The 12,421-nt window shown below is 37.5% G+C and overlaps 1 protein-coding gene across 1 annotated transcript in view; it reads right to left on the bottom strand.

Moving 5' to 3' along the window:
• Positions 1–2,723: 2,723 nt before the first annotated feature.
• ANKRD16 (ankyrin repeat domain 16) overlaps positions 2,724–12,421 on the bottom strand; it is a 24,040-nt gene continuing 14,342 nt past the window's right edge. Inside the window, exons 3-7 of the mRNA XM_023734421.1 lie at positions 9,589–9,631; positions 6,315–6,423; positions 5,419–5,580; positions 4,023–4,101; positions 2,724–2,916 (exon numbers count right to left, since the gene is read on the bottom strand). Of these exons, the coding sequence (XP_023590189.1) occupies positions 2,759–2,916; positions 4,023–4,101; positions 5,419–5,580; positions 6,315–6,423; positions 9,589–9,631 (551 nt within the window). The 3' untranslated portion in view covers positions 2,724–2,758. The remainder of the gene's footprint in view (positions 2,917–4,022; positions 4,102–5,418; positions 5,581–6,314; positions 6,424–9,588; positions 9,632–12,421) is intronic.

The raw sequence follows: 12,421 nt of genomic DNA, 5'->3' as shown, positions 1-12,421 counted from the left end.
AGAAGCATGAGGAATAGTTAGTAGGCTATTGTGGTATTGGTCTGGGATGAGACTACGAGGGCATGAACCAGGGAACCACAGTAGAATGGAGTGGAATAGATAGATTAGAGGGCTAGCTAATAGATGGAACTGACTAGAGCTTACGGAGACATCAATGACTCCCAGGTTTCTAACTTAGGGGGTTGGAGAAATATTGTGTGTTATGGATTGAATTGTGTCCCCCAAAACATGTGTTGGAGTCCTAACCCCTGTTGGGAATCACACAGTAGCTAGCATATAGTAAGTGCTCAGTAAACATAAATTATTATCATTCTTTCATTGGCCATATAATTATTTAAAACTTACTATGTGTCAGGCACAGTTCTAGGCCCTATAGATATTAAAAAAATAAAACCAAACCTGTTCCCATTGAGTCGATTCTGACTTATAGCGACCCTGTAGGACAGAGTAGAACTGCCCCACTGTTTTTCCAAGAAGCAGCTGGTGGATTCGAACTGCCAACATTTTGGTTAGCAGCCTAATGCTGAACCACTGTGTGAATAAACCAAACCAGCCAAACCCATTGCCACTGAGTCGATTCCAACTCACAGCGAGCCTACACAACAGAGTAGAATTGCCCCATAGGGTTTCCAAGGCTGTAAATCTTTACAAAAGATGAGTGCCACATCTTTCTCCTGCGTGGCAGCTGGTAGATTTGAATGGCTGACCTTTCAGTTAGCAGCTAAGCACTTAGCAACTGCACCACCAGGTCTCCTTAGTAGTGAATAAAGGAGACTAAAATTTTGCCCAAGAACTTATATTCTCTTGGGGAAACAAAATAAATAAAAAAATATAGTATATCTGATAGTGGTAAATCCTAAGGATAAAAAATAAACTAGGGAAGGGAGATATAAAATGTTGAAGGAGGGAAGGAAATTTTAGATAGATAGAGTAGACTGGGAAGGCCTCACCAAGAAGGTGACTTTTAAGTAAAGACCAAAAGGAATTGAGGAAAGTAACTGTAATTAAAAAGTGAAGGAATAATACTATTGTAATTTCCATTAGCATTAATACATTATTATTAAAATGAAATCATGACTATAATTAATATTAATTATATTCTGTTATATTTATATATTTAATATTTATATATAAATATATTTATATTTAATTTATCACCAATATAACTATAGATTATATTATTACTACTATCTTTGTCACAATTAATGTTATTATCATCACCATTGCCATCTCTGGCTTCTTGATAGTTCAGCAGCAGCATCTAATACCAAGGTTTATACTGCAGGGCTACATCAAATCTGGAACTACTGGAAACAAAAGTGTAATTGATATGCCGTAATCACTAGCCAGTTTGAAAGGGTAGAAGCAAAGCTACAAATGTGAACCGACCTTGCACACAATAGTTGTAAAGAAAAAGCTGCTTTACGTGTGTGCGGAGGGGAAAAGATGTCAGCATCACATCAATCTTTCTGTCCTACTTGCACATATGGATATCCACGTTAACAGGATCATCTTCAGACCCAAAAGACACTGACACAAAGATGTCTCTGAAGCACCAGGAAAATGGTAATTACATCTCAAATCAGCGCAGAGGTAGAAAGACAGTGTGTGATATAAAGTTCACAAGACAGGATTGTATAATCATGTTGTGTTTCTACTAGAACATTTACTTGGTTGTTAGGGATAGGAATCAGCTCAGTGCCATGTGGGAATCATTAAGAAGAACTGATAATTGTTGCTATTTACCAAGCCTAGCACAACACTGAGAATAAGATTTTTTAAAAGACGTACTTGGACTAATAATTATGCTTTAAAACTCAGAAAAAACTATGAAAGAATGAAAGAGAGAGAGAAAAAGAAAGAAAGAGAGAGAGAGAAAGAGCGGGAGAGAGAGAAAGAAATGAAACAGAAAAAGAATCCAAATGCCCAAGGATTCATTCTACGTTTAATCTAAGTTGCTACAAATTTTTTAAAGTTGTAATATCAAATGTTTCATTCCTTAGCAATCATAGGCTCCAATAGGAGGATGAGATGGGACAGGAAATGTAACCTGTGGGTAACTTAGGTAATGGAAAAGTTTTGGCAGTATCTTAGTTGCGTTTTCCAGGTGTATTTATTACCTGAAGGGAGTCAGTACAGAGTGATTAAAACTTTATAGCTTAAGTAGCAGCGCTTAGAATATAAAAAAATTTTTCATTAATTCCTTGTTTGTGTAACAGATTATAAACATTTCCTTCCTGGCTGTGAGATGAAAGTTAAACCATGTAATGGTCAAGAAAAAGCCTAGGAAAGAAGAAATTAAATCTACCAATTTAATAGCTTGCGTTAATAGTAACTTGTTATATTTTTAATACGATTATCATTGCCCTACCATATAGTATTTATTGTAAAACATCTCATACACATAGAAAAGTATGTATACTATATTATGCTCATGTTACATGTTTCTCTAAGGATTCCAGAGACTGATTTCATAAATGGTATCTATTTTTACCTTAAGTGTAAAAATTGTGAAATACAGGTTATGGAAAGATGATGATTATGCTCAGGATTTCACAATGTGTCAGCCATATTGCTAGGAATCTAGTCTCCTGACCCCCAGTGCTTACATGATGCACTCAACTAATCTGGGAAATGCTCAACTGGAGAGGAGAGTGCAGGAGGAAGGAAGGTGGAAGGAGGAAATAGAAAACACTGGATATTTAGGAAGCAGGATGTAAACCACCATGCAGTTTATTGCCTTCTTTTAGAAACATTCTTATGTCATTACTGTTTGGTCAAAGCACTGAAGGATTTCTGCTCTCCTTGTGAGCTGCTGAGCCAAGGTGCCCGTTATGTCTGGGGAATCCTTCAGTCCCGACTGCAGGAGAAACACAGTGCAAGGCAAGTGCTGACCAGCACAGGCCAGATGCAGGGCTGAGAGAAGACAAAAATCACATGAACTTAGTGCAGGATCCCTCATGCAGTATGGACCTTGTGATTAGATTGTTCCTTATAAAAATACTGGTTCTTTCAATTCTACAGATTTTGTATTTCCATACTACATCCCTACGACTTTGCCTATCCTAGATCAAAATACTATTTTTCTTTTTAACCTGATTGGGTTGAGAATATTTTTAAAGATAATGAAACCAGTTAGAGAGACTTTAAGAAACTTGTTTAAAACAACACAGCAAGTTAATGGGAAATATGAGATTGGTTTTCCTCATGCTCATTTCTGTACAAAACACACTTTAAATGGCACAGAAAACTTTCTCGAAGTTTTGTGAATTCTCGTGAGTAAAAATATGATCACCGTGAATAAGAATGATGTAATAATAAGAAAAACTGCAGCCAAGTTTTCTCAATCTGGTTGTAGCAATTAGTGCTGAAGGTTTCTGGTGTGCTGAGAATATTCCTGGTTCTACCACCCAGTCTCTAGGATAAGGTCTTGTGTCGCTCCCTGGACTTAGCAGCCATGCTTTCCAGCTCTAGAGTGAGTAATTAGTTATCTGTGAGTCTTTGAAGCATCATGAAGACCATATAAAACCCTTGCAAGATGGCCACTGGCTCACAGAATGTTAATTAGAGGTTTTATTCTAAAGTCTAAGTCTAAAGAATTAGTTCTAAAATATCTTTCTGAGTCCTAAATTTAAAAAAATTACACTGATTATAGTTTCTAAATTTATTCCAAAGAGAGACAACATATGATGAATCTATACAATACCCAGATAGCTGGTGCTATCATGAATTAAGATAGAAAATGCTTCTATTTTACATATATTGTTGTGGTATAAAATAATAATAAAAACAGAAAGAACAGTAGGAGTAATGAGAAATAGTCATCATTATTGTTATGGTAATAGCAATAGTTCTACAGCTTTGGAAAATGTTAAATTCCAGAGAGAATATTATTTTAAGGAAAAGTTGCTGAACTGCTAGAAGAATAATATTAAAATCAATTTTTTAAATATAAAAGTCCATTAATTGTTTACATTTAATTTACTAATAATTTTCAAGGCATAAGGAAAGATAAGTCTCACCTGATCGATTTCTTTCATCTTTAGAGTTGATGTCAGCACCCAAGGATAGGAGAGTCTGAACTGTGCTTGTATGTCCTTCCTGAGTGTTGGAAATACATTTGTTAACACTGTGATGAGGATAAAAGCAAAATTTTAAATATAAATTCTAATGTATATTAGGTATTTTTTAAAAAATAGTCAACTGCCCCAACTGAATTTTCATATCTAAAGGAAGATTCATTATATCACTCTCAAATTCCATTATAAATCATTAAATAAAGATTTTGGCGACTTTCAATTATTAGACTATAGATGACCAACATTGTACGCCAAACTATTGACCAATACAGTTGAGTTTCCGTCAGTATAAGGCATATAAATTTTGTGATTTATACAGAATAAACAATTCCAAAATTTCCAAGAGTATATTTATACTCTTTGCTAAAATCTTGTGGGAAGAGATGAACTAGAAAAGATTGTAATTTCTCATAAATGGCATTCTTATTACAGCTAGCATCATCATTTATGAAATAATTTATAAACTCTCTTATTTAGCAAGTTAGTTCATTAGCATGTGGTGTGACTAAAATCAAGGTTACAGAATCAATATTCCTGTGGCTTTTCCCCCCTGTGATTACAGACCATGCTATTAGCCCAATCTCATAAATCTATCCACTTGCTTTTGAGGGGGAAATCAGAAAGGAGAGTATACCACATTTTATGCAAATAACATGCTCGTTACATGCTTTTGCTGACTGTGCAACCCCCTCACACATTATTTTCCTAGGTGTGCTATCTGCATTATATGTGTGGGTGTGTTATTTATGTGGGCGTGTTATTTGCAAAAATATGGTAGTTGATCAGAAAAAAAATTTACTCTTGTGGCTCCAAAAACAGGTAAAAGCACATAACCAATAAGTAATGTTAAACATAATCCACAAAAGACTTAAAGCATTTAAAACAGGAGAATGTAGATAGCTGCTTTTCTAGTGAAAAAATTTTGCATGTCTTAAATATTTTATACATTGGAGAACCCAGTAAATGCAATTCCCTTGCCCCCGTTAAAGAGATCCTAACTCTTGAAAAGTAGTACAGGGATAAGGAAGCTAGAAATTTCATAAAATGGATCTTTATGGCTTCAAAAAACATTATTCAAGACAACAAAAAAGGCAGGGGAGGGGGTGCATAAATCCTAGGTATTATATGGAGTAAAGCATTTTTTCAATTTTTACTTAGAAACAAAGTCAGGTTTCTATTTAAAGGGATACAGAGCTTCAGAATCATGAACATTTCCGGAGCACATTGTGGGCAATTTCTTCCACATGGATGGAGCCAAAGAACCAGGCTTACACAGCTATTCATTAATAGAGTAAGGCAAGCCTAAGGAAGCAGAGACATGGTTATGAAATAAACAAACCTTAGCTGCATAGTGAAGTGCTGTCAGGTGGGTTGATGTTGCTCTCACGTCAACATCAATGCCAAGATCAGAGACCAAGAATCGGATAGCTTCATTCTGCCCAGTGACTGCTGCTCTGTGCACAGCCTGTGCCCCTAGCGTATCCTCAGCTGAAACGCAAGCCTAGTAGATAGAAGGGAGATCGGAAAAGCAGATAAGCAGCAGAAAAACCTGGGTCTGTGAACCTTCTGACATTTTGGCAAAATTTTGTTGTCTAAGTACTTTTTACAAGGCAGAGGATCCATAGCTTTCGTCAGATTTTCAAAGGGCTCTCTAATACCCGCCCCCCATGGTTTAGATTCAATAATCTTGACTATAGTGCCAAAAGGACAGTCAGCAGGGACAGTTTGTTGTTGTTACTATAAAACAGCTACTGTGTACTGAATAATTACTTTGCCCGCTGCTTTATGTACATGATATTATTTAATCCTTACAATGGAGTCCCTGGGTGGTACAAATGGTCAACGTGTTTGGCTGCTAATGGACAGGTTGAAGGTTCAAGTCCACCCAGAGGCACTTCAGAAGAGAGGCCTAGTGATCTACTTTTGAAAAACTCAGTCATTGAAAACCCTACGGAGCACAGTTCTACTCTGACACCCATGGGGTCACCATGAGTCGGAGTCGACTGGACGACAACTGGTAAAATAATACTTATAATAACCCCCTGAAGAAATTATTTATCTTCATCTTGCCGATGAGAACACTGATGCTTAGAGAGATCAAGGGGTCTCACGGGTGGAATTGGCAGACCTGGGATTTAAACCCAGGATCTGAATTACTAATTATGCTTTCTGTTTCTCCTATGATATAAAATTTGTAGGAAGAACCAAAGGAATAAGCCCAAGCCATTTCAATACCTTATGTTTTTCAAGGAGCAGCCTAGCTACGTTGATGTGACCACACTGAATTGCATCCATAAAGGGTGTAATGCCACACTTGTCTCTGCAGTCTGGTTCATACTGGCACCTAGAGCCAAAACCCAATATAACAGAGCTGAGAAAATTCACCACTTCAAGCCCAATGGACAGTTGACATTTGCTCACCTGCAAGTGGATTGTAAGTGTTACAGATTATCTGTGCTAATCTGGAGCTCTCTCCCTCTTCTCCCCCATCTCAATATCTGAGCTGAGCTCTAGGTCTTCAAGATATGTTGATCTTCCCCAGCAAAGTTGGTCCTCTTCTAACCTTCTCCATCTCATTTTATGACACCTTCATCTCCCCAGTTTTTCATGCCAGAATCTTGAGGCCATTCTTCCTACCTCCCTTTCCCTTAACCCCCATAATCAATCAATTTCCAAAATCTGTCAATTCTACATCCAAAATACTAAAAAAAAAAAAAAAAAATGTATCTTTCTCTTCATCTCCACTTTCACCCTTTTAGACCAAGTAAATAGGCCAAGTTGCAAGACAATAGCCTCCTGTTTTTCTCACCTTGACAATTGCCTTGCTAATCTCTTCTCCACGGCAACCAGAGTAATCTTTTCACAATATAATTTGGATAAGGTCACTCTCCTGTTTAAAATCTTTAACTGCTTCCCACTGCACAAAGGAGAAAATCTGAAATCTTTAACCTGATCTACAAGACTCAGAATTATGTGGCACCTGCTTCCCTCTCCTGGTTCCTCTCACGACACCCTCCCTTCGCCTGTGCTTAACTTGTTCCAATCTTCTTCTTGGTCCTCCAGCTGCCAACTTCTTTTCTGCCTTTGGACTTGCTAATCTCCTCTGCTTGGAACATTATTCCTCCATTCTTCACTTGACTAACTCCAACTCATCCTTCGGGACTCAGCTTAAATGTGACTTTGACAAAGACCTTTCCCCACTCCTTAGTCTAAATTAGGACCTCTGCTCTCTCATAGCATCTGTACTTTTCTTTGTAGTATATCACTGTAATTAATATATTTATTTGTGGGATATTTGTCTATCCTTGTCTTCCACACTAGCCTATAAACTCCTCTAGGGAAAACATTTGTTTTGTTTATCACCCAGCACCTAATACATAGGAAGTGCTCAAAAACTGTGTGATGAATAAATGAATATTCATAAATCTGTAGACAATCAGGTATGTGCCAATGTGTAAGAGGCAAACCCTACACATAAGCAATCCTTTTCAGGGCACTACATTAGGCCCTCTTCTCTATACATTGTCTCCCCAGGTAATCTCATCCACTCCTACGGCTCCAATCATCACCTCTATGTTGATAAATTCCATATTTGCATCTCAGCCCATGTTGTTGTCGTCAGTTGCTGTCGAGTCGATTCTGACTCATGGTAACCCCATGTGTGCAGAGTAGAACTGCACTCCATGGGGTTTTCAAGGCTATGACCTTTCAGAAGCAGATCATCGGGCCTGTCTTCTGAGGTGCCTCTGGGTGGAATTGAACCACCAACCTTTTGGCTAGTAGTTGAGCACTGAACCATTTGTACCACCCAGGGATTCCATCTCAGTCCATACTTCTCCTTTTGGCTCAGATTTGTGTATCTAACTGCCTACTTGACATCTTCAGTTGGATGTGCCATGGGCATATGAAACTCCACATGTCCAAAAGGGAATTTATCATCTTCTCCCCCCAAACCTGCTCCACCTTGAGTGTTCTGTATCCCAGGACATAGCACCAGAACCACATACCCAATTGCTTAACTAGAAACCTGATAGTCATCCTTGACTTCTCCCTCTCCCTCATTCTCTTTATCGAATTATTCACCCAGCCCTACTGATTCTTTATCCTAAATATCTCCAAATCTTTCCACTTCTCTTTATGCCTACAGTCATCTCCTCAGCCCAGCTACCATTATTTCTCTCCCGCTTTACTGAAATAGCCTCCCACTGGTTTTGCAGCTCCCACTCTTGCTCAATCTATTCTCTACTTTGCAACCAGAGGATCTAGATGTAAATCTCTTATTATGCCCCTGCTTAAAACTCTCCAACGGCATCTTGCATGCTTAGAATAATATCTGAAACCCTTAAATGGTCTACAGAGTCCTACATGATCTATATCTGGCCTTCCTCGCCAGCCTCATCTCACACCTTTCTCTCCTTCACTGTTGATACTTCAGCACGTACTGAACTTCTTTCAGTTTCTCAAATGTACCGTGCTTTTTCCTGGCTTAGAGCATTTACAGACGCTGGAATGCTCCTCTGCCTCCCACTTTCAGCTACCTAATTTCTATCCCTTCTTCAGGTCATAGCTTAAATATTACTGACACTGAGATTCCTTACTCCTAGGCCAAGCTGAGTCTTCCTATTACAAGCTCCTATAGGTCTCCTGCAATTCCTTGTAACATTCACTGGACTGATATGACTTGTTCATTGTGTGGGAGGCTGTGAGTTTTGTGAGGGTAGAAACCATGTCTGGTTCATTTCTGTTGTAGTCCTGAATCTGTACAATGATTAGTTCATAGTAGGTACTGAATGAATATAAGAATATTTGTTGAAAGAACAAACAAATGGATGATTTTGCCACTAAAAACCTTTTCACCCATGTGTTGGTTAGCTATCTTTATTTTATATTCTTTGAGTTTATGCCTTTAGTTCATTGTTCTTCTGGAAGCTTAGTGTCTTTCTTAACAATCTGTCTGAACTCTTTACCGTCGTCCCTCAGTATAGGGTGAGAGGATTGTTTCAGGACCCCCTTGGATACCAAAATCCAAGGATGCTCAAGTCCCTTAAATAAAATGGCATAGTGTTTTGCATATAACCTATGCACACCCTCCTGTATACTTTAAATCATCTCTAGATTATTTATAATACCTAATACAACATAAATGCTATATAAATAGTTTTTATACTGTATTGTTTAGGGAATAATGACAAGATGTGAGGCAAACAATGCTCAAACAACAAGTGCTGGAGAAAGACTGAGGGTCTGTGAAATGGTGGGAGGCTACAGCAGGGATGCCTACACATCATTTCATTCCTGTGGATTCAGTGTAGTGCTCAGCACGCAGCAAATTCAAGTTTTGCTTTTTGGAACTTTCTTTTTTTTCCGAATATTTTCGACCCACAGTTGGTTGAATCCACGGATGCGGAATCTGTGGATACAGAGGGCTGACTATGTATAATATCAATATTAACTCTTTGTAATATTAGCAAATATTTTCCCCAATTTGCTGGGCTTTTTTTTTCCTTACCTCTTAAGAAGCACCTTTACTGCCTCTAAACATCCATGCATTGCTGGGAGAAGAGAGTTGAGAGTTAGAAATTTTTAGGGCAAATGTAAGATGCTTCTTTCCTCCTGGATCCTCTCTGTGCCCCATTCTTTTGGTTATGACTTACAGGAAGGAGTAATTAAGTACACTATTACTGTCCTAGGAAAATAAAGATTTAGCTATATAAGTATTAAAGAATGATGTTTTCACTTTACATATATATAGCCAACACCTGATTATCTTATCTTTATGAATACTTCCCTGGCAAATTTTCAATCCTAAAGTTATCTCCCCACTTATGAGCTGTAAATCTCAAGGCCAGTCAGTTTTTGCCCAGGAAATAAACATTTTAACAGTAATCCCTGACAAAATAACAAGGAATTTAATACTCCTACGAAAAGTAACTGTACTCAATAAAAAAGATTTTGACTGTACTCCGCTATTTTGTGTGAATATCTTGGTGCAGTGAAGGAGCTGGTCAAAATAACTCATTATCTAGAGAAAAGTTTTTCACTCACTTGCAAACTTTTAAAAAGTGTTTCCTTGGTCCTTAACTTCCAACTATGGTAGAGAATAATTTATGCATATTTCCTAGACTATCTCTTGTTAGATACATTGGTTGTTTTTTTTTTTTTTTAACTTTCAAATATTTTTGTTCAAATATATATGCTTTTTTACAATGGGATTATATGATACATTACTTTTTTGGCTTGCTTTTTCACTTAATTATCATGACTATCTTTCTATACCAATAAATACTTATCTATAACATCTTTTATTAATGGCCTTCCATAATATGGAAGTCCATCATTTACTTGAGCAATCTTCAACTGTTGGATATTTAGTATATTTCGCTTATTTTTTTTAGATTTCGTTTTTAAAAAAATTTCTTGTGTTTTAGGTGAAAGTTTATTACAGCACAAATTATTTTCTCATTCAAAAATTTATACACAAATTGTTTTGTGACATTGGTTGCAATCCCGCCATGTGTCAGCACCTCCCCCTTTCCCTTTACACCCCAGGTTCCCCATGTCCATTTGTCCGGGTTTCCTGTCCCTTCCTAACCTCTTGTCTTTGCTTTTGGGCAAGTGTTGCCCGTTTGGTCTTGTATACTTGATTGAACTAAGACACATGTTCCTCATGTGTGTTACTGTTTTGTTTTACAGCCCTATCTAATCTTTGGCTGAAAGGTGGACTTTGGGAGTGGCTTTAGTTCTGAGTTAGCAGAGTGTCCAGGGGCCATAGTCTCAGGGTTTCCTCCAGTTTCTGTCAGACCAGAGTCCAGTGTTTTTCTGTGAATTTGAATTTTGTTCTACATTTTTCTCAAGCTCTGTCCAGATCCCTCTATTATGATCCCTGTCAGAGTTATCAGTGGTGGTAGCTGGGCACCATCTAGTTCTTGTGGGCTCAGGCTGGTGGAGGTTGTGGTTCATGTGGTCCATTAGTCCTTTGGACTAATATTTTCCTTGTGTCTTTGGTTTTCTTCATTCACCTTTTCTCTGAACATGCTGGGACCAATAGTTATATCTTAGATGGCTGCTTGCAGGCTTTTAAGACCCCAAACGCTACTTACCAAAGTAGGATGTAGAACATTTTCTTTATGAACTATGTTATGCCAATTGACCTAGACGTCCCGTGAGACCATGGTCCCCAGCCCTCAGCCCTAGTACCTCAGACCTTCAAGGTGTTTGGATATGCCTAGGAAGCTTCTATGGTTTTGCCTTGGTCAAGCTGTGCTGACTTCCCCTGTATTGTGTGTTGTCTTTCCTTCACTGAAGTTAATACTTGTCTACTATCTTGTTAGTGATTTCCCCTCCCTACCTTTCCCTTCCCTCTTAACCATCAAAGATTGTTTTTTTTTTTTCTGGGTATAAACCTTTTCTTGAGTTTCTATAATAGTGGTCTCATATAATATTTGTCTTTTTGTGATTGACTTATTATACTCAGCATAATGCCCTCCAGATTCATCCATGTTTTGAGATGTTTTGCTGTTTCATCATTGTTCTTTATCATTGTGTAGTATTCCATTGTGTGTATGTACCATAACTTGTTTATTCATTCATCTGTTGATGGGCACTTAGGTTGTTTCCATCTTTTTGCTATTGTGAATAATGCTGCAATGAACATGGGTGTGCACATGTCTATTCATGTGATGGCTCTTATTTCTCTAGGAGATGCTCCTAGAAGTGTGATTCCTGGATCAGATGGTATTTCTATTTCTAGCTTTTTAAGGAGGCGCCAGATTGTTTTCCATAGTGGTTGTACCATTTTACTTTCCCATCAGCAATGCATAAGAGATCCAATCTCCTCACAACCTCTCCAACATTTGTTATTTTATGTTTTTTGATTTATGCCAGTAATGTTGGGGTTAGAGGTATCTTATTGTAGTTTTGATTTGCATTTCTCTAATGACTAATGATTGTGGGCATTTCCTCATTTATCTGTTAGCTGCCTGGATGTCTTCTTTCGTGAAGTGTCTATTCATATCATTTATCCATTTTTTAATCAGATCATTTGTCTTTTTGTTGTTGAGGTGTTGCAGTATCTTGTAGATTTTAAAGATTAGACCCTTGTCAGATATATCTGTAAGTTCTCTTTTTACTCTTTTGGTGAAGTCTTTTGATGAGCATAAATTTAATTTTTAGGAGCTCCCAGTTATCTATCTTCTGGTGTTTATGCATTGTTAGTTATGATTTGTATCATATTTATGCCATGTATTAGCGCCCCTAGCGTTATCCTTATTAGATTTATTCCTAAGTTATTTTATCTTTTTAGGGCTATTATAAATGGTATTGTTTTCTTGATATCCTTTTCA

The sequence above is a fragment of the Trichechus manatus genome, unplaced genomic scaffold (genome assembly GCF_000243295.1).
Source record: "Trichechus manatus latirostris isolate Lorelei unplaced genomic scaffold, TriManLat1.0 scaffold00067, whole genome shotgun sequence".
NCBI classification, from domain to species: domain Eukaryota; kingdom Metazoa; phylum Chordata; class Mammalia; order Sirenia; family Trichechidae; genus Trichechus; species Trichechus manatus.
This window is presented reverse-complemented; position numbering and strand designations above follow the sequence as displayed.